At 38.4% G+C, this 23198-nt stretch overlaps 1 protein-coding gene across 1 annotated transcript in view; it reads left to right on the plus strand.

The window, feature by feature from the left end:
- The window catches only part of TNKS (tankyrase), a 136409-nt gene that overhangs the window by 89443 nt on the left and 23768 nt on the right, over positions 1-23198 (plus strand). Inside the window, exons 6-14 of the mRNA XM_034064612.1 lie at positions 2501-2595; positions 5385-5451; positions 5761-5947; positions 7769-7890; positions 9445-9536; positions 9634-9712; positions 17681-17852; positions 21440-21519; positions 22512-22657. Coding sequence (XP_033920503.1) covers positions 2501-2595; positions 5385-5451; positions 5761-5947; positions 7769-7890; positions 9445-9536; positions 9634-9712; positions 17681-17852; positions 21440-21519; positions 22512-22657 — 1040 coding nt within the window. The remainder of the gene's footprint in view (positions 1-2500; positions 2596-5384; positions 5452-5760; positions 5948-7768; positions 7891-9444; positions 9537-9633; positions 9713-17680; positions 17853-21439; positions 21520-22511; positions 22658-23198) is intronic.

Below are 23198 nucleotides of genomic sequence, written 5' to 3' on the forward strand. Positions count from 1 at the left end.
CGCAGCATGGCACACAGCTTCACTGGAGGTGCTATGGATCAGAAAGCAAGCACAGCAAACACAAAGTGCCTAGCTGCAGCTAAATAACTAAGTCGTGGTGTTTTGGGAAGACATGGTACTCTGTGTTCATTCTGGTGCTGTGGTGTCTGTGTGGCCTTGCTCAGGGAGAAGGCAATAGCTCACCTTTCTGAAAGGTAAGGAGATAAGTTGTCTGAAGAGTCATTTAATGTAATTTGACTTGCAACTACAAGCTTGAAAGGATGTGGGTTTCTTCTCTAATGAAGCTGTTTGGCAAACACAGATCTGAGAACCTTAGAAGTGCAAAATGCACAGTCCCAGCTTGATTCATGATAGTTTTAAGTGGTGAACAAGACTCCAGGGTTGATGTATCTTTATTGAGAACATCTCTACTAATAAAGCATAATATGAATGCAGCATGTTGGAAGTCTGCCATTGTTTTAGAAGTAGCATGCAGACAAGAATAGATGTAGCTTAATTGTAGTAAGGTTAAAGGATCCTGCAGTGGTTCAAACATTTAGGTTTTGCTCCAGTTCTGGCATTTAGACCTTTCAATAGACTGACTTTTCTGAAGTCCTTTTCAAAGTTTTTTCAGGTTGATAAAACTGGATTTAGTAACCAAACCAAGGCAACTGTCAGAATAAACAGTACTGAGGTATTCTGCTGTGGAAACTTTCATAGCTGCCTCCTTAGATAAACTTGAGTTACCTGGATGTTTTTCTTAGAGATGCCTTCTGCTGTCGTTCTGACAGTGCAAGCTATGTCCTCACCGGGGTACAGAGGCCACATAGGTGCCAAAGTAGTTGTCCTTTACTGGAGCAAAGTAGCAGTAATACAGAGTAGAATCATAGAATAGTTAGGGTTGGAAAGGACCTTAAGGTCATCTGTTTCCAACCCCCCTGCCATGGGCAGGGACACCTCACACTAAACCATGTCACCCAAGGCTCTGTCCAACCTGGCCTTGAACACTGCCAGGGATGGAGCATTCACAACTTCCCTGGCCACCCTCACAATAAAGAATTTATTCCTTGTATCCAATCTAAACTTCCCCTGTTTAAGTTTTAACCCATTACCCCTTGTCCTATCACTACAGTCCCTAATGAAGAGTCCCTCCCCAGCATCCCTATAGGCCCCCTTCAGATACTGGAAGGCTGCTATGAGGTCTCCACGCATCCTTCTCTTCTCCAGGCTGAACAGCCCCAACTTCCTCAGCCTGTCTTCATATGGGAGGTGCTCCAGTCCCCTGATGATCCTCGTGGCCCTCCTCTGGACTTGTTCTAACAGTTCTATGTCCTTTTTATGTTGAGGACACCAGAACTGCACACAATACTCCAAGTGAGGTCTCATGAGACCAGAGTAGAGGGGCAAGTTGTGGTCATACTAAACAAGTAATAAATTCTGGGAAATCCATGCGGTTTATGGATGTATAGCACCTGCTGCTGTTACCACAGATGAGACCATTTGTGTTGATTTTAGGTTTTTAAATCTTGATAATAGTGAAATGTGATCTCACCTGTAATACTGTATAATGGTGTTATAATGCTGACAGTAAATCTGTACTTGGCTTAATACTATGAGATATGCAAGTCCTCCCATGTGTGCAAGCTGGTTTGCATATGGATTTTTGCTGTAATAAAATTGTGTAGTTTGCTTGTGTGCCACAAAATAAATTGCAGCAAAGATCACTATAAAATCCTCTGATTCTCAGTTTTGGGAAGGAGGAAATGGCATCACTCATTTGTATAAGAAATCAGTTCCTTCAGGCTGAGACAGCACACAAAATCTGTTTCATAATAAAAAGCTTTTAAAATAAACTTCAAGGGAAATTACCGTTGTCAGCTTCAAAAGCTGTCAGTTAAAATTCTTACAAATTAGCTGCGGAGAAAGGTGATGGTGGTGTTATTATTATGCAGCAAGATGTGTTAACTGCTGAAGTCATGGATTTTGCAGGAACCTGCAGACTGCATACAGTTTGCTCCGTGTGTCTTACCACCGCACAGTACAGAACACGTATGGCTACTTGTTTGGTGCATTCCTGCTATGGGATAAATGCGTTATTTCTTGTTCTGCAGCCTGCCTCTTGTGCACTTGCTACAACAAGTGGGTATGCAGGTTATAAATTTGCTTATGATTTAACCACAAAAAACCCAAATCAAGATAACTGGCATTGTAAAAATAAATTAAACTGTAGCATTTAAAAGGGAAAAACAAAGCAAATGAAACACGGTTGGCCCATTATTTAAATGAACTTGAAATGAAGAGCTTGTTATTGCCTTGGGTGATACCTGGATTCTTCCCCACCTTAAGGAACATTTGGTTTGACAGGAGAAAGGGCATACATGTGCTGTGTGTTTGTTAATTTAGCTAATCACAGCAAGAAAGCATAACTTGATCCAGTGTGTAAGAGAAACAAAGAGTAATTTGATGGCAGGAAGTGCAGGAATGGCTCCCATTCTTCATCTTGTTTTCTTTTACTTTGCAGTCTACTCCTTTACATCTAGCAGCAGGCTACAACAGAGTTCGAATAGTCCAGCTTCTGCTTCAGCATGGTGCAGATGTGCACGCGAAGGACAAAGGGTATGTAAAATGGAATGATTTATTATCTGTTTGCAGCAGCGGTCTTGTATTAATCAAGATGAAGAATTATTTCTGTTTCACATTGCAGCATAATCTCTAATAGCTGGCTGAGAATGTGACATTTGCTTCCAAAGTCTGAGCGTGGTTTGTCATAAACTCGTGTTAGAGCCCAAATAACAGATTAGCTGTGATTGCACTTAAGTTTCCTATTACACCTTTAAATTTTCTTCCAGACCTTATTCTTTTTTTCCATGCACAGACAACCCTGTGAAATCATGCACTGATCTTGCTATTTTAGGAAAGGCAATGGGGAGAAGATACATCGGCTTAGGGGGAAAAAATGCACATTGAAAAATGTGTCTATAGTTTCATTATCTTGTCGCATATATACATAGATGTAATTCCAAGTAATATCAATAGTGCTCATTGCTCACAGCTAGTGCTCTTTGGAGATTTATCTTGATTGATGTTGCCAGCAAAAATCAAAATACAAGAGAAGCAAAACTATTCTATTTGCAGTATGGATGTTAGTTATGTAAGACACCAACCAAAAGTGTACAGCAGTCAGAAATCTGGAACGATACATGTTGTTCTGAGCCATAAGTTTCCGAACTGTAAGGTTATAATTCTCATTGTGGTCTCATAGGAAGGCTTAGACCTAACAGTGTAGAAACTGTGACTCTGGTTAAGGGCATGCATTTTGTATTCAGAGTCCATAGAGGTAAGATGTTAATGAGTGTGTGTTCTGTCTCTATCAGAAAACTTAGTGTACTTCCTATATCTTCATTTTCTGCTGTTCAGTGTTGAAAGAAATGTTAAATTAAGATCTTCACTTTTTGCCTTTTTTCTCTTTTCTTTCCAAAGCCACTCCCAAGAGTACTTAAACTCTTGGAAATTGACTGATTATAGCACTTTTGCCTATACATTCACCCCGATGGCTTTTTTAATCAGAATTGTTGTGAATTACATGATGACACATTATGGAAGTCAAAAAGAAACCCCCCAAAAAGCCATAGTAAAGCTGTATGTAATACCTACTCAGGTAGATCCCGTGCTGTTAAGCAAGGTTTGGGTATTTCACACTTCTCTGAAATTTCAGCATCAGTTGGTAGAAAATTCCCGTGTAGATGCTTTAATGAGGTTTGAATGATCTATCTGGAAAGTACAAAAAGTATAAAAGTGATTAAGTTAAACTTGAGCAGGGGGTAGGGAGGGGAAGGAAAAAAGGGAAAAATTATACACATACTTTCTATTAAACCTAAAGCCAACCCGAACGTACTTGGAAATGCCTGACATCCCAGTGAGCTCTCTCTTTTTTAGCAGCATCACACATTTACAGTCCATGTGTGCTTTGTTCATCCTTGCTGTTTCTTATTTATATATAATTTATAAGTGAATAGGTTATAAATAAATGTCATTTATTATTTATGGGACTAAATTGGGTTACATTGATTTTATAGACCTGTTAGAGTCTCTTCAATAGGGTCACTTCAGAAAGAGTCTTGAGGAGCTGTGCCACATCTTCAGAATGGTTGTCACTTCTAATTACTCACAAAGAGAGGACCACAGCCAAGGAAGCAGCTCTTTTCCCACTGTTCCTTTCATTGCCTTACTGCTGTTGTGCACAAAGTCACAATGTGCTGGAAAAGGGGAGGGTATGCTGCAGAAGTGGATCACTGTGCTGTCTTTGCTGATGAGACCTTGAAGGCCTCAGTCCTCTTAGATGATGATCATTTTGGAAGAGGGCAGGTTTCTTGAGTGCTCTGTGGGCTGGATGCTCTCTCACCCACATACACTCAAAAGTTGTAATTAAGAAAAGTAATGATGAAAAATAACAGTTTGACAAATTTTCCTCTCCTAATAAGTGCAGTGCTGCTTCTGAGAGCATTTGTCTTAAAATGAAGTTTACCCTGCTGTCTCGTACTTGATTTGCTAATGCTCTTTGAGTTGATTTTGCAATTCTGGGAATCATACCTTGTATTTTTCATAATTATTGTTTTCAGTGTATTATGCATCCAGATTTGTTGAGCCATAACTAGCCTGTCCTGCTCAGCTTGAATGAAATTCATTTTGTCCTCTCTAATAATTATCCTCGTTGCATCTCCTTCCAATATCTGACTTTTATTATTATGTCTTGCGCTTATGACTGGATTCCTGTTATTTACCAGTGCAATTTTTAAGTATGGTCTCCAGTAATATAGCTGTACAAAAATTACAGGGACTCTCTTCAAAGTATCTCACACAGTTGAAGAGGTTGTGCTGTAAAACATGGAATACAATCAGGTCATTCTACAGTCTGGAGCAGCAATTTTATTCTTGCTGGATATGGATATTTTTATATCTTCATAATATACGCAGGAGTTACATTAGTGTTATCTGGGGAGTTTTGCCTTTCACATAGCATTTAAAATACTCAGGAGTTCATATTTAGGCAGAAATAGAACAATGGCTTCTCTTGAGCAAATTGAATGTGGAATGGAACTCCCCCTCCTGTTAATAGCTTCAAGAAAGATCATTTCAAAGCCAATTAATGCTAATCTTAGTGGTAGATTAAACATCTGTGGCCTCATAGGACAGAAAAGAATTTTAATGCTAGTCTTAACTAACATGTTATATGGGAAGGTTGTATTTTTCCATTAGTTTGTGAACCTTAATTTTTAAATATTTGAATGTTTAAATGTTTTAAGTTTAATTTGATTTCCATTCATCTCTCAATAGAGAGAAAATTGTTCCCCCTTCTGTAAAAATACCACTTAAATAAATTCTGTCATTTGTCTTCTTCCATACAGTGGTCTTGTGCCTCTTCATAATGCATGTTCATATGGACACTATGAGGTTACAGAGCTGCTGCTTAAGGTAAGCAGATCCTGTATGTCATTTCAGAAGGCTGCAACTGTAGGTCTTTCTGTGGTACAATATCTGTGGGGGCTTTTTTTGCCCTACCTGATTTCTTTGGGCAGGTAGTAGGGCTTCATTTATTTGAATTTTTCTGTGGAAAAATCTGTTCTACTAAAAGCTAGCTCATACCAGTATTTTTATAGTGAACTTTGGTGTATGCGTTCATATACCTAAGAGCAGAACTGATTTTTATAATGAAATGACAATTTGTAAGCTTTTAGTTATTGATGGTTTCTTACTAATACAAAGCTTTCTTTTCTGTGCTAGCATGGTGCCTGTGTGAATGCTATGGACCTCTGGCAGTTTACCCCCTTGCATGAGGCGGCTTCCAAGAACCGCGTAGAGGTTTGCTCTCTCCTGCTGAGTCACGGTGCAGATCCCACGTTAGTCAACTGCCATGGCAAGAGTGCGGTCGATATGGCTCCAACACCTGAGCTAAGAGAGAGACTGACCTGTAAGTGGTTTCAAGGTGGAAACTGTTGTCAGTGGGTGTAAAGGGGTGCTTTTCGTTCAAGCCAGCTTCCTTGTACTTCACAAGTAAATGCAAAGTAGCAGAGTAACTGCAGCCGGGTCTCTCACTTCGAAGTATGCAGATACTATTCTATGATTCTATGATACCTGCAATATGCTGTTTGCGGTATTGCCTGGTTTTCTTAGGTTTAAAATTTTTAAGACAGTCCATAATCATAGGGTGGTTTTTATGCTTCAAGTCCAGTTAAGATACAGAAGAGCCTCTGTATCCCACTTAAAAAGTAACTTCCAGAAGGTAGGTAGCTTTGGTGTGGAGGCTTGGAGATGGAAATTCCAGCACCTTCTTTTGTAGTCTTTGAAATCCTCATGCTGTTTACCAAAGAGTGTTTCAGCTCTAATTTGAGTTTGTCTGCCTTTGCCTCTACTGGGGATTTGTGTGCTCATTGTGATAAACTGTGAGAGATAATTAAATGATACAAGTATGGAAACAAAGCATTATGAAGGCACAGAAAACTCCTTGAAAAGTACATTCTGAACTCAATTATAAGTAAGCCTTTGGTTTTGTCTGTCACCTTTCCAGTCCCACAGAAGCCACCTGACACACTAAGAATATGATCCTGCACTACTCAAAGTCACAGCTGGTCAGGTTGTCGTCTGTCACTGTTCTTTGCATGTGAAGGTAGTGAGGTCATGTGCAACAGAAAGCTTGGCTCTAGGAGCACAGAGGAGGGCATTAGTATCTTTTTAGCTACTCTTCCAAATTTGGCAATAGCTTGATGGAACATCCTGTATTTGCATACCCAAAATAACATGATTAGTGTTTGGTTTTATATTTTAGGAATAATATCACATTTATTTGTTATTTCAGGTTTTATTTGTACTTGTGCTTTGAGTAATGCTTTGTTTAGAAAGAAATTTTAATTCTGTTTGAAATGAAACCTAGAATGTTGTTATATTTATTTTTCATTCCTAAATCCACAAATAATGCCAGATGTTAAAATAAAAGGTGGGAGAAGAAAGCCCCTCTTAACAAGCTTAGTATTTCAAGCTTGCTTATGGAAGAAAAAAACTGATATTTGTACTGAGATTGAGCTTATTTTCTTTCTTGTTCTCATGTTCGGACACCATTCTTGCTAACCCACCTTTCATGTGTACATTTTAAGAGAAATTTTTCAAACTCAAAATGATTTGAAACTAAAATGAACGAGTTGCTGAACTGAACAAGATGTGACACTGAAAATAACAAAATTACCTCTCTGTACTTGCAAAGATAGAGCTGCTATCAAAACCTATTTCATCTTTATAGCAGACTGGCTTCAAATGCTTAGCTAGTTAGCTTTCTTTAAGAGTTTTAATGTTTTATATTCAAATTATATGTATTTATATAAATTTATACATATAATTCTATAAATATATTTATTCGGGCTTTACCTTAAGTTGTCATTGTGCATACAATGAGGTTTTTGAAAAGCAACTGTAATGCTTTTTTCTAAAGAGCATGTAGTAGCACTGTGCTCACTTGAACACATGTTAATTTAAAGGTCCCATGCATTTAATATCAAACGGGTGGAGGATGAAAGGAAGAAAAGCTACAAGGATTTTACTCAAGAAATCACTTCCCATCTCCTTTAGAATGTCCCTTTTGTTTTATTAAACCATTTTCTGTGTCCCAGGTCAGCTATTATCTGAAGATGTACAGAAATACTCTTTATTTCCTCTTAATTGAGCATAGCTACCTTTCTTCAATAACATTTATAGATGTGCCATGTTGCTGAATGTGAAATGCATCTTTTTCTTCTAACAGATGAATTCAAAGGACACTCCTTATTGCAAGCAGCCAGAGAGGCAGACCTAGCCAAAGTGAAAAAGACACTTGCTTTGGAGATCATTAATTTTAAGCAGCCACAGTCGCATGAGACTGCACTGGTGAGATTATACAATAAATCCATTTGTTTTATGATAAATGTGGTGGTAGTGCTACTTGATGAGTTTTATTTCTACACTATGAAAATATATTCATCATCTGAGATAGAGGATTTGCCATCAAATACGTGATACATACAAATTAAATTCTAGAAAAAACATCATATAATTTTTATCACTCTTTTTTTTCCTTCCTGTTAGATTACAGAATCCCTCCAGCCACTCCTCACTTGTTCATGTTTTACTTGTATGTCCTTTTTTGCCATCATCCTCTTTGTTTTTTAGATTGGGGTTAAATTCTACTCCAGTGGCCCAGTGCTTCCTTCATGTTTTGGTTTACAAATTTTCTTCATAGCGTACGGAAACTGTGGAAATAGATGCCAGGCGTATATCACAGGTTTTACAGTATTGGAATAGTACTCACAATACCATATTAGCTATGGAAACAGAGGTCTGAGAATTTCCTGGCAGTATCATGCTCTTATTATTTGAAGCAGCAGTGCAGGCAAAGAACACAGCCGCTATCCAGATGCAGTGTGGATGTTGAGTTTAAGAGGGACTGATTGTGTTATTAAAACAATTATAGTTATGATACTTTTATTCCAGTGGAACATTTTCTTCACAGTGGTAGGTCTCAGCTCCAGGCATATCCTAACTATTCTATGATTCTATATGACCATGTATTTAGTATTACAGACATTGAGATTGTGATCAGAACATTCTCTGTTGAGTACCAAGCATCCATATGCTCTGTTCTCTCCATGAAGGACTCAGTATCCTAGCCTGAACTTAAAAGCAAGACAGAGAAGAGATATTTACAGGCTGAACATGAAGATAGTATGAAATTTGAAATGATGTTATCTTTTTCTTCCTGAGTATATCAGCTGCTGGCATGTGGCATCTCTTCAGCTGTGTAATGATCACTTTGTAGTCCTGTGGTGTTCTTTGCTCTTCTCCACCTGCTCATTCTGTGGACAGTTAGGCAAAATGGGATATTTTAGCTCTATTAATGCCTTTGGTTCATTGTTTAGAGTGAGGTGTCCCTGCCCATGGCAGGGGGGTTGGAACTAGATGATCTTAAGGTCCTTTCCAACCCTAACTATTCTATGATTCCATGATTGTTCAATAAGTGACTGTGACCTCTCAATTTTTGCCTCCTGTACTTGAGATTTCCAAGTGGCAAGCCTTAACTTCAAGGATCAGATGAGATTATGTACAATCTAATCAGTCCCTCTGTAGAAAGCTAGGCTGTTTCAAGCACTGTCTTTACCTCCTGTGTGCATTATGTGCTGGTTCTGTCCTGATAGTGGGTTAATATAGGGTTTTTTGTAAGTGGCAAACAGCTTTAGAATTAAAATTGTTTTTCTGAGTAGAATAACTTAGCATTGATCACTAGCTTGTATTTTCATTATGTTGTGTGCTTCAGCAGAAATATGATGGATACTGTAAATTTTATAGTCTGATGTTTAGCAGAGTAATTAAGAGATGAAGTCATCGATCTTAAAGCTCTTTGTCATCTGCGTAGTTGAAACATAATTTATGTTTACTTTTTTGCAGCACTGTGCTGTGGCCGCTGTGCATCCCAAGAGGAAGCAAGTTACAGAGCTATTGCTCAGGAAAGGAGCAAATGTTAATGAGAAAAACAAAGAGTAGGTTTCCAAAAGTTTTTCATTTTCCAGATGACTCTGTCATAGTAGGAATGGAAAACTAATATCCCACCCCCCCTTGGGTTTTTTTTTTTCCTAGTTTCATGACGCCTTTACATGTTGCAGCTGAAAAAGCTCATAATGATGTCATGGAAGTTCTGCATAAACATGGAGCAAAGGTAATTCTATTTACACATATTTAATGCAAAAGGCAAGAAGAAGGGTTGTATTGGTTATACACAGTGTTAGTTTTTATGATAGTCGTTGCTTTTTCTTCTGCGTGCCTTGTGCTTCTCATGTTAACCTTGAAGTGTGTTTATCTTGTATCAGGATAAGATGTTCAGGAATCCCATTTGAAAATTAAGTCTTCTTTCCAAGTAACTGAATACACGCTTTAGGAGTCTAGCTTACTCATTGGTAATGAATCTTGCTACTCATTTCTAATAAATGTGGTCATATAGGTGCCTCTTGTTGCTTTATCTTGTTGGCTTAAAAGTATCCAATGTCTAAGTTTGCTGACACTGAGTTTAATAGTCTACTGCTGTGCATTCTCTTGGTCAGATTGTTTTGCCATTCCCTTTGGCCATTGATAGGTGCTGACCAAAGTGATTTGTGAGTCTATGGTGAAGCTTGCGTAGAAACACATGGTACAGTGGAGGGAAATATAACTGTATTTAGAATGTGGTTTATGCATCTTTGAGAAATACTTAAAAATGATGTTGAGTTTCAGCAGTAAACTCGACATTCATGGTAATGATATATTTAGCACTTAATTTTCTCAAAAACTCTTCTTGATGGGTACTTTAATTGTATTGATTAAAACATACATAATCTCCATAATTTGGCTTTCATGGGAGCCCCACATTACTCTCTTTGAGTTTTTATTTTCATTCAGGTAGCTAGAAATTAAGAAATATAACTGTATTAACAATCTAATAGTCAGTCTTGATGTTCTAGGAGGTATTAGCAATGTAATTGTATGCATAGTTAATACTAAGTCTTTTTATTTTGAAACAATGAATTATAATTTCTAAGCCTTTATGAGAGCTGATTGCCAGATTTCAGTATCTGATTCACTTGTGGTACTTTAATGGCGTCGTGAAATAGCTTAACAACAATACCATGACAGAGTTAATTGCATTTGAGAATGCAGTGCAGTGGAGGGGGAAAGCAGGCCCGGAGGTCTCAGTTATAGACATTAAAACCATTCATTGTTGTTTTCCCAGATTCACTCTTAATAGCATACATATGCACTCAAAGGGAAAAAAATACATTTTGCCATAGAAATAGATACACCATCTCTTTATGGATTTGATTTTGCCCAAGGATTCAGTACTGATGGTATTTGGATAGGCACTGAACTGGATGTGCTGGAGTTTCAAGTGTATTGATAGCAATGTACTACCTGGTTTGAAATAGAAGGACTTTCTGGTCTGGAAAGCCTGCTACTATGCTGTAGGTAATTAATCTAATGCTCCCTTGAAAATTTAGCTCTGTGTAGCCAAGTTGGGAGTAAGCTCAAAGACATTATCCTTACTGGAATGGCCCAATTTTATTGTTTGTGTCAGGAGCACATTCTGATGATAGCTTGTAATTCTTTTATATCCTGAAGCAGGGGTTCCTAAATCATGATGCATGTGTCACTTGTGGGCTGAGTGATGGTGATAAGGAGCACATAGTTATCTATGGTCCAGTGTTGAGTGGTGTGCATTGGCAGTATGCAAATAGAGTTACATGATTTTCATTAGAACTCATTCTTTGTGTCGTGATGTATGCTTGCTAGGTTATTCTGTGGCTAGCCATTCACATTTATGATCTAGCAAAGCGCTTAAGTGCATGACAGGAGACCACTCATAGTTAAAATTAAGCATTATTTCTGTATTGCAATGGGTTAGGTCCCTTTTTGTCAGTCTCCAGAGTTCCTCAGCTGTAAAATGGTAGGTAATACAATCATGGCTTTTCATGAGAGGTCATTAAGACTTATGAAGCATTTTGAAATTCCCAGATGGTATATGCTCTAGAGTATTAATTAGTTAACTAGGCATATTTGATCACTCTGAAATATTTATCTTGCTTGTATATTGCCATTTGACTTCTTACTCGTGCTTTGACTGCAGGCATTCAGTTCATCAGACACTCTAACATTGATATTTCTTTATTTCTGATTCTTAGAACATGATAGTTTTAATCCCTTAAGCATGATAACCCTAATGGTTTTTTATTTTCTCCATTTGTTATATTTCTGGAAGCTTTTTCTTCCTGCTTACTTATTTCATGCCTTGAATTTTAGTTACTTCATAAGATGTAGTCAGATGTACCGTTTGATCCTGTCTAGTCATGATTTTTACGAGAAGGCTCTTGTGAGCTGGTGAATCTGGCACCCCTGCAATAGCAGCCCCACAGTGAATATCTGTTTGTTCTTCAGGCAGCACTGTCCTGCAGTTCAAATACCTCTTTTCCATTTTGATGCTTCCTTTGCTGAGTTATTTGCAGCGAACAAACTGGTTCTTCTTAGCCTTTTTTTTGGAAGGCTAAAAGCCCCAGACACTTAGTCTTCTCTCATACAGGAACATTGGCATTTCCTAATCATCCTTATAACCCTTCTCCTCACTAGCACCAGAGGAATATTTATGACAGGTGGACCACTCGGTGGATAAAAACTGGCTGTGTGGCCGCACGCAAAGGAAAACTTGGAGCTCAGGCAACAAGAATGGAATTCATTCCTCCACTGCCTTATATGATGGCACTTACATATCTCTAATGTAAATGCTGGACTGATGCGTTCTTGGGTCATGTTTGCCTTTTTGGTAGACATAACACAAGAGTACTCAGCCCCTTCCTGAAGTCTTGTAGTACCCAGAGCCCTTCTGGGTATTTTTCTTGCAATTTTTTGTATTCGTAACCCTTCTGCACAATTCTGCTGTGCAAAGATCATTAATAAAGATATTGTAATGCAATTCTCCCACAAGCAATTGTTGAGCAACTCACCCCCTTTCAGTACATTCAGTTCTTTTACCAGTCTCTATTTTTCCATATAAAATAAATTAAAATTTCCCATGTGACCCCATATCAAATGCTTGCCGAAGTGTAGATGGATGACACCTACCATATTTCTTTTACTTTGCAACCATTACTTCTGTCAAAGGAAAGGTACTGTATAAGTCAGCTTTAATCTACCTTCTGGAAACCACTACTGATTATATGGAGAGAGAAACAATTTGAGAGAGATGACTAACTGGGGCTTCAAAGAAAGTGGAAATTTCTTCTGCTGAAATGCAGTGCCAAAAGGCAGACACAAATACAAAATCCAGTAATGGACTTAGGAGACAGTCATGTGAAGTTTTTTAGATGGAAAATAATTTGTGATTGTTTTAGCAGAAGAGAGGAAACTGCTGTTTTCGTAAGGAGAAGCTGTGTTTTGTGTCAGAGTAAAAGTAAGATAATGTGAAGTATGTATACTTGAGGCTTTTCATGTTTTGGAAAATGGGCTAAAGCATGGTAAAGACTGTTTTAGAGTATTTGCTTGGGATGAATAAGAGATGGTTTGTTGTCTTGGAGCTGGATTTAATTATCCTTTATTTTATCACTCTGTAAATTTCCTGTTTGAAGTGTGTTAGACAATAATAAGTGAAGCACTGCTTAAAGAATGTGCTGATCTAGACTTATTTTACAGCAGTATTTCTAAGAACATTTATATTGGCAAGAGTTAACCCAGATTCACAAATTGCTTATTTTGGTGTGTCTTGCTGGCTTTCACTGACAACACAGACTAGATTTGTAATTTGAACTGTGAAAAAGTCCTTGGTGCACATCACTTGCACATCAGCATGTTACATCTAAGCAATACCTATTCCATGGTCAGTGAAGACACTAACTTGTTACTTGAATTTGCAAAGTTGACTGTCAGCTGTACGTCTAAATCACAGGTGAGAAACCTTGAGGCTTCCTAGAGTTTTCTTCAAGGGTGTTGATCATAAATATCTGTGGTTTCAATTGCCATAACCAGTTTTCACTTACTTGCCTGAACTGCAGTGTGAAATAGCATTTCACACCACTTCTTATTTGATGTTGGATATCCTCAAAGTACCTTATGAAAAATACAAGCAGAGCATCTTCAAAGAATCCTCAACCATTAACTATTTTATTAGACCCATGAACAAATCTTCAAATGCCACAACTGTATCTTTGAAGAAGGTTAAAATCCTTTGTTTAAAAAGAAAATAATTTGAAGGTGGTGAGCTAAGAAAAGGATTAAGGTCTTTTCTGAAGTGGAATGTTGTTGGAAAGACCAACCTGTAAGCATGCAAGTACACTGGTATCTTGGGCAAGTGTAGAGATGCCATGAATACTGTTTAACTGTGTTATGTTTCCAGAGGATACTGCTGAAACTATTCATCTGCAAGAGAAAACGAGCCTTTCTAAGGTCATGCCCAACAGTGTCCCTGTTCATAATGGTAGCAGAAATGGCTTCATTCTGCTCTGCTAGAAGCATCTTGCTTTATAGGTATTTGCATAATACAATTATTTCTGTGTGTTGGAGTCACATGTTGCCAAACTTTCATGACCATGGATTTGAAAACAGTCACCATTTAGCTAGACACACACAACAGGGTTTGTATGACTTTGTTGTGTGATACATTTGCTTCCAACATTTTGGGTAGAGGTATGATGTTCTTGGGAAAAAATAAGCACTGAAAAATTGAATTTCCTTTAGAAATGCAGCAGGTTCTGGACTATGATGATTAACAACACAAAGAACTGTGTGACCTGTTGTGATTGTGTGGTTTATTTCCTCACTGCTTAGACATCCAAACTCAGTGACATTAATCTTGAGCTTTTATGCAAAGGGACAACTGTGGAACATACGGCTGTATCATGTAGGAGCTTTCAGAGTGAAACTAGACCTTGGTTTTCCATCGTCGTCTTCTGACAGAGCTTGAAATTGCCACCAGTGCCTCTGCGTTCCTATCTTGTTTATTGTTAGTGATGCTCAAAGACACAAGACATACTGCAAGTTGTCTTCAGAATCAATACAGCAGGAGAGCAGTTAAAACACTCGCACAGAAGGATACTCTGATACTGGAGCTGCTGGCAGAGCACAAGTTTTACATGTGATTTTTAGTATGCACATCTTCTAGAACAGTCTCGTAGAGAAAACTTCAGTGCTTGGAAGATGTCGCATCTTGAGCTGCTGTAGTGTCAAGGATTAGGGAGGGATATTTAGGGTATTTGATATGAACAGAAAGCTGATAAGCTTGTAAAGTCTTGCCAGAAAGGTTTCCTGAATAGGTCCTGGCTGTTGGACTACCAGAAGTGCCTGTCAGCCAAGGGAATATTGCTGTAGCTGTGTACACTGCTCCAAGACAGCAGCAGTGCAAGGGGAAAAAAAAAAACTCTTTGGTGTCTGATATGATATATGACCATTTTGATTTCTCTAGTGCATCTATCCAGGATGGGGAAAAAAAATGAAGAGGATTTTCCAGAAAAACACTTTTCCCCTGATAAATGCATTCTACTTTCAATGCTACAGTTTGAGCACTGGAGTGGCTGCTTTCATGCTAAAAGGCGAGGAGAGCAGAGACAGTCTGTTGGGCAATAACAGCTGTCAAATCTGTCATCTTTAACTCCTTGCAGAAAACTTGTCTGTAAAGTAATTCAGAGATGCAGCCTCCTAATTTCACATTTGCTTATAAAGGGAACCAGTTGAATATTGCTCTTGTTTTGATTAGTGCAGCTGGAATAGTCACACAAATAAGGCAGTACACCTTGGGTATTTTACGTTTTTTCAAACAGAGCTTAAACGTTAGCTTTGATTTTGAAAGGACGTATGTTTTTAGACCTACTGTCGAGCAGTGGTTAACCCAGAAATACATCTTATGAGGTTTGATTTTTATGATAGTTTAGTCTCAATTTGTATTTCAATTTGTAATGCTCAAATTGATTTTCTTTTGGAAATAAATCCTATTGCCTTCAGCCTTAGTGCAGTATGTTCTTGGGTTGGTTTTAGACAGTGCTGCATGATTGATAAGAGCAGATTTGCTTCAAAGTGGACATATTCCCCATGAAATTTCCCTGCAAAGCCTGATTCTGCTCCTGAGGGATAAAAAACAGTTTCATTTGGTGCATGCATCCCTCTGTCAGCTGCAGCCCTCTTTGTTCCAGGAGTAAGCAGGCGTTCCTTCAAATGGCTGGCATTATATTCTGCCACAGGAATCGATTACTGGCAAAGATAACTATTTGGAGATGGGTGAAAGGAGACCTGCATAAGACATGTGAGATGATGGATCTGATGACTCTGCCAGTGTTCTTTTCAAATGAATATTAATATTTTTTCCAGGAGCACGGTATCAAATTGTGCAGCATGAATACCTTGCTGCTGTTCTTCCACAATTTGTTCAGCACAGGCATGTTTAACACAGGAATTCAGAGTTACAGAACATGTTAGTTATGGTTCCCTTTCTTGGGGAAAGAGTGTTACCACCTTCTTCCAGAATCCACAAGTCTCATTTCATTCTGCCTTTACTATCACTAAACCTGTATAGCCCCAGACGTCTGCTTTTCTCTATGCCCTTATCAGTGGTTGAAGGTATCCGGTGTCTTGAAAGAGATGAGGATCATCATCTGAACAAAATGATGGATTTGGGACATTCAGCATCTAATTAATATTTATGATTGCAGTAAGTTTTTATTTAAAACAAAACTTTTAGGGAAATCCCATTAGAGTGGCATGAGCTGAGCACGGTTAGAAGAAAGCAGAACTGTTCTCCTGTCCATCTTTCTGCAAGAGAGGTTTGTGATCTGAGAAATTCTTGCTTTACCAGTCTGTAGAATTGTTTAGAGATATAGAAGAATTTCAGACAATATCGAATCACACCTCACTTTATTTATGGGATAGTTCTTTCTTCTTTCCTCTGGCTTGATACTGTTTTCTTGCAAGCATTTTACTCTTTATTTTTTTTCCTTCCCTTTCTGGTAGTAGGTATTTTCTACAGTTACCCCCCTCATTAAATAAAATTACAGAATGTGTGTCTTGCCCAAAATGTTCTTTCACTGTTTTTTGTGGAAAGGTAATAGGATTTGCAGACTGCACTTTAGGTGAGAAATAGCAAGCGAAACCATTGTTCTTTTCCACCACAAAGATTTTGACAAGCTAAAAAGGTGGGTTTTTACTGTAACAGTCGATTATGCATGCGGTTCACAGCCTGCAGTCCGTAGGCTTGGAAACAGATAACAGGTTCTGAGCTATTTGCAGAGAACAGGGAGTAGTTCTGTATTTCATAATGTGGTAAAAAAGCTTTTGGACATTTGCATTTAAATTTGTCATGAATCACTGCTAGGTACAAAGCGCCTTCTTGAAAGGTTATTTTCATCAAGGTTTTTTTCCACTTTTTAAAGCTGTGTCTTATTCTCTTTGTTTCTGTGATAGTGAACCCGTGGAGATACTTTCAGTTATTTAGATACTCTGTTAGATCTTGACAGACAAATAGGTTTCCATTATATCATACTCTTTGAAAGTGATACTCCATTTTGCCTGTTCATACAGTCTTGTAGTGAGTAGAATTATATCCAGTTATACTTAACATTTCTGTAAAAGTACAAAAGTGAGGAGGAAATAGACTGTTTATATCCAACTTCTTCCCTCCCCCTCTACCCCCCTTCAAAGAATTCCTAATCTGACAACATTGTTTTGCTTTAATTTTGGTAGTGGGTATTGTTAATTCCACTTCTGAGGATGACAGATGGTAATTTCCTTAAAGCTGGAAGGCTTATATATTCTTTGGTTAATTATTTACCTCTTTCTCCTCTTCTCTGAGAGTTCTGCTTTACTTGCACAAACATTGATCTTAATTGAATTTGTCAAAAGCTTGAGCACTATTTTAAGTGTTGTTTTGGGGACCCTGCGTTGTCTCTTAGCTATTTCAGCGTGTTAGCTGTGCATGGTTAAAAGATGGGAAAGCATCTGCCGTAAATTGTCTTTACATTGGAGTGTTTATCTATTTGTCATTGGGGTTTTTTTAGTTGCAGCGAGGAGGAATTGATAGATGAATTTGTATGACGGAAAATTCATGTTACTGCTGCTCTTAGAGACAGGGACAGATGCAGGCTTTTAATTATAACTATATTTTATATTGCTGCTGATTTTTCAGATGAACGCACTGGACACACTTGGTCAAACAGCCTTGCACAGGGCTGCGCTAGCAGGTCACTTGCAAACCTGCCGGCTCTTGCTGAATTACGGCTCTGATCCTTCCATCATCTCTTTACAAGGCTTCACAGCGGCGCAGATGGGAAACGAAGCAGTGCAACAGATTCTCAGTGGTGGGTAAAAATAAAGGCTCATGCATTTGAATTTCAGCTTTTCCTTTTGCAGCTGTGGATCTTACTTCTTTTTCAATACAGGAGACATGCAGTAGTTTTGTTATCCCTCCCTTCTGCGATTGTGTGCACAAATCTACAGTGTGTACTGCATGATACTTTTCAGAAGAGGAACTAAAAAAGAAACAACAAAACCCCACACGGAACAAAACGAAAAGGACCCTGCTCAATTCAGTGATTTTGTGCCAGTTGGGAAGAAAATATACATCTTGTGGATTTAGAGCTGTACAGGGAGCTTGTAGGAAGGCAGATGTGGGTAGCTTTGGGTGGTTTTGATAACAAGTTCCATGGCAACTGGAATATTGCCGAACATGTGAGAAACCTTTTTCCTCTCATGAGCCACCCTGTTAAGTACTCCATATGTTAGCAGTCACAGGCAGAGTGTTACTGGCAAAAACACACAGATAGTTCCTAAACCGTTTGAACTTTTACTTAAAATCTCTTGCTTGTACCGCAGAGAAAGATTTTATTGCAAAGATACTGTTTAGATAACAATTTGTTTATATCCTACATTAGAAAAGGTGAAGAGATGTTTGGAGAAGGTGCCACTATTTTTCATCTAAGTGTTTGAGTGTTGGCATCCTCATATCCATGTCACATTTCCTTCAGTGTTTTCAAGAATGTTGCCTTAAAATAGGGGATGGGGAGTGGGGTAAGTGGCATTTTACAGCAGTGCAAGGAAGGACTGTTTTGAAGTATACCCACTTCTGAGATGTAGCTGGTTACATGGATAGCATTACCTGTTTAAAACATGCATACGACTGTATGTGTATGTATTGAGAGAGGTTAGCCATTAATCAGAAGAAAGTAAACATATCCCCTGCTGTTAAAAGGAATAGAAGTTTGATTTAAAAACCTAGTAAACTTACAAGGATTCTGAAAACACTCATTTGATTCTGAATTAAAAACTCATTTTCACTTGTTTACCTTTTCTAAGAAGACTAATTGCAGATGTCATACTGCTCAAGGCTGAAAGATTCAAAAGCTGGAAAAACGCATTTAGTGTAGAGTTGTTGATGCTTCATTTCTGTATTTCAGAGCTAGTAAATGAATGCTGAACTTATTTACCAAATATTACTGAACATTTTTGTAAGACTGAGTTAAAGAAATGCTTTTTTAAACTGTTGTAGTTGTCTTGATAGAGGTTGCTACCTGAGTCTTGAGTTCGCAGCTTAAAATACTTTGCATATAGTATTAGATGGCTTTTTTTCTCACTCGTGGTTGCTGAACTACTTCCCAACTGTGAGAAGAGTCATGGCAACACCTTTCTGATGTCATAATGGCCAGTGGATACTACTTTAGTCTAGCTGCTTGTGATTTTGGTTGCAACTGGTAGGAGTATGGCCATGTAATATAAGAAAGCTTGTAAACTGAGCTTGTTTATTTTTTCAAATGCTTATTAGAAAATGGTGCCACTTTTGCTTTTCTTGATGAGTAAGATCGGTTTTATTTCATTGCTCAGTGCAGCTTTTTGGTACTCGAAGTTGTAATCTAGTGGAACTGAAATTTCTCTTTGCTGTAGTAATTAGGTTGTGTTTCTGAATGATTTCCTTTTTCACCCTCACTGAAGTTAGGGTCTTTGCTATCTTATGAAGACAAGAACCAGAGAGAAGAAATAAAGAATTACGAAGGAGCAGAGCTTTGGATCCAGTGTAGGATTTAGCCTCACCTATCCCTACCTCAGGACACTGAGGTGGTGATGCTGTTGGAAAGAGTAAGAGAAGGCTTAACTTAAGGTGAAGAAAGTGTGAACTGAAATCTTAACCTGCGCCAACAACAGGAGTTTGATGCATGCTGTTCTCTGCCACAGTCACTAACATTTGTGTCAAACTCCTGTTGCCATCCTTCTCTTGCAGCATCTGTTTGAATCACTTAGAATCATAGAATCATTTGGGTTGGAAAGGACCTTTAAGATCATAGATTCTGTTTGCTAGTGGAACTGCTCCTGAGGACTGAGGTAGACTCAAGGAAAGTTTCTATCAGCTTTGGCTGTATTAAAGGTGCCACTGTCCCTCTTCCCTGGGCTTTCTTAGCCTTTTCTTCAGCTGAGAGCATTTCTTCACCTAACAGTTGAGCTTGTAGGAGTTGCTTCTCACTTCCTCTTCCTCTCTCTCTTCCTGTAGTGAGTATGGAGGCAAGGAGGTGACAAAAGGCTACAAAATACAGATTAGGAAGAGGAAATAGGACTGCAGTAGGAAATCATGGAATCATAGAATGGTTAGAGTGGAAAGGACCTTAAGATCATCTGTTACATTGAAGTGATAGAGAGGTTAATGTCCTTCTGTAATGATGCCTAATTTTCCACTCCTGTGGAAACTACAGTTACAGATTACATTGCAACATCAGGAATTGACTGGATTCTGTGGGGACTGTTAGTCTGTAAGAAATACTTCCTCACATCCCTGCATTTTCCTACTGGGACATAATATCAGTTCTCTCTGCATTTAAAGAAGCCTTCTAAGTATTTTTGGTGGAGTTGCATGTCCATCTAGAACACTTTTAGCCTATTACAACATGGTGACTTCCTTACAGTGTTCTTACAGAGGATTACAAGCCCAAATTCACCTTGCCCAATTTGTTTTGCACTAGGAAGTCATTTCTGTTGCTGATCAGGCTAAAATATCTATTCCATAAATCCTTGAGCTTTAGAGGAGTGGCTTCTACAATAGAAAGCAGTTTCTATAAGTAATCAAGATTGCCTTTTCAGCTCCTTTTTGAGCCACATTGAAGAGCTCTAGGGACAGCTAATCCACTGGTCCTTTCCAGCCACTTCTTCCTCTTTCCTCAGTGCATGCTTCCTTTCTCACAGCCCTATTTCTAATGAGAAGTGGGGTGAAAAAGAGTTTTGATGCCACAACCTGTGATTATTTTACAGTAATTTATAGAGATACATTTTTTCCTCTTAAGGATCACATATTGTTCTTCTGATTCTGTTTTTAACCACTCCATGTTTATAACAAGGGACTGATCTCATTCTTACTCTGAAGTGCAGTACACAACTGCAGGCACTTACCATGTGGGCAGACTCATTTTAGAAATCCCATTCCCTTTTCACTGCTTCACAGTATGAGATCTAATCACAAGTGCAGAGTGCAAAAGCTGTAATTCAGATGCTGGATTGAGCATGTTTAGCCCTGGCTGCTCACTGGCCCTGATTCAGTTTGCTGAAAGGTGCTTCTGATCATTAGCAAAACTTTGAATGTGTCCCAGTGAGCATGTAGGTTTCTTACATGCAGAAGCAGTCATTTTTACCATACATAGGATTAGCAAAGCACTGAAATTCCATTTGGCAGAATAATGTCAACTCTCAATCTGACAAGAGTTTAATCTAAATATTAAGAGTCTAAATCTGTCTGGTTTACACTGAAACTAAGGCTCCTTGTACAGCTGTTTAGGTAATACAAGCTTGAGCATCACAACTCCAGCTTTGTTTTTACAAATGGCAAGAGACTTCTCCCCACCAGTTTTGAAAACGTTGAGTACAACTTAATGATCCTAAGTAATCCTAAAACTTCTTTTTCCCTATGTAGAAAGTACACCTGTGCGCACATCTGATGTGGATTATCGGTTATTAGAAGCATCCAAAGCTGGAGACTTGGAAACTGTGAAGGTAGGTTTCAGCAATTCATGTTAATCTTCTGCTTTGTATTCCTGTGCAAAGCTTGTGGAAGCCTCTGCTATGAGAGTTATGGAAGTAGTGCACAGTGGATAGTAAATCGTAAAAAATTGGAAGGCAGATCTTGTATTTGTTTTTTCTAGAAAGCAGTGCTTTAAGATGTGCTAAGGTGTAAAGCTTTGGGTTGTTCATTCTCCCAGTCCTTCGTCATGTCTTTGATGGTCTCAGATGCAGTATTGCAGATGCAGCTGTAATTCTTTGAAGTGGATCCTGTGATCCTCAGAATCACAGTTTAGTAGAAGCAGGCCTCAGGTGCATGATTCCATCAGAAGGCAAGCAAACAGAACTGTTAATGAGTAGCAGACTTCACATTTTAACCCATCCTTAATCTGAGGGTGAGGGGTCAGGCCATAGAATCTCAGCATCACAGAAAGGTTTGATCTTGTTCATGAGCAAAAGAGCCTGCAGATAGTCCATTCTGCATGCATTCTCACCTTGAACTTCAGTGTGATACACATTAAAGTTCTAGCAGCAGCACTTTTGTGCACCAGCAACAACTGTGACTGCCAAGCTCAGGATTTACAGATTTATGAAGACAGCATAAGCTGGAAATGGTAATATCTGAAGAAAGTTACATGGCCTTGGACCTTCTGGCACTTGGTGATTTAGAGGCTCACCCTTTTTAATACATTATGAGCATCTTCATGCAGCTTCCATCACCTAAGTTTTGTTTGTTACAGAAGTATGTTCAGTCATAAATTTAAAACAGCCATTGTTTTTTTTAACTTTGCCTAAGTGGAAAGAAATTTCCTGAAACCTAACTTCTAAAAATTGGTGTATAACAATAAATGGATCAGATTTTGTGTAGGGTGGTAGTTTAGGGTTTTCTTTTGGTTTACAGGTTTGTTTGTTTGACTGTTCTTTTTTGGATTTTTATTGATTTGTTTTAGTTCTGTACTAGATTTTGGTTTCTTTTGTCTTCACAGCAACTTTGCAGCCCTCAGAATGTGAACTGTAGAGATTTGGAAGGCCGTCATTCAACACCACTGCACTTTGCTGCAGGATATAACCGCGTATCGGTGGTGGAGTATCTGTTGCACCATGGGGCAGACGTGCATGCCAAAGATAAAGGGTACATTTCATTCCATGATATGCTCTGCTGCTTCCTATTAGTGTGAGACTTCTACTCCCCTATGTTCATTTTGCTTTGGATTCAGTAACCATCATATTTTTCTCTTGAATTTTTTTCTCTTTTCTTTCTTGTTGTTCTGCATTGTTCCTGAAATCACTGTAGGGAGATTTATGGCCTGTTAAGGCATACTTAGCTTTCTGGCAAAGCTGTTGTCAAGTACATCTCTGTCACTATAATACATGATCCTTCTCTTCCCCCTTTTGCCCATTTGGAGACTTTAATCTGCTTAAAAGAGATCTTTAAGTCATTTCAAGTGTTCTAAAATGAGGTTTGAGTTGCATGGGTAAAATTCCTGGATTATCTCTCCTAATTTTTCTAGTTCTGTTAGATAGCTTTTATTATATAGTTATTCAGTTAATATTCAGATAAATTATATGAACCACTTGCAGAATTTTTGCATTAGTTGCAAAGTAATCCTGTAGAATAGCACCATTATGTTTGATCTTTCATTGCAGTGTACTGGTTCTTGGGGGGGATAATT

Source organism: Melopsittacus undulatus, chromosome 7 (genome assembly GCF_012275295.1).
Source record: "Melopsittacus undulatus isolate bMelUnd1 chromosome 7, bMelUnd1.mat.Z, whole genome shotgun sequence".
NCBI lineage: Eukaryota > Metazoa > Chordata > Aves > Psittaciformes > Psittaculidae > Melopsittacus > Melopsittacus undulatus.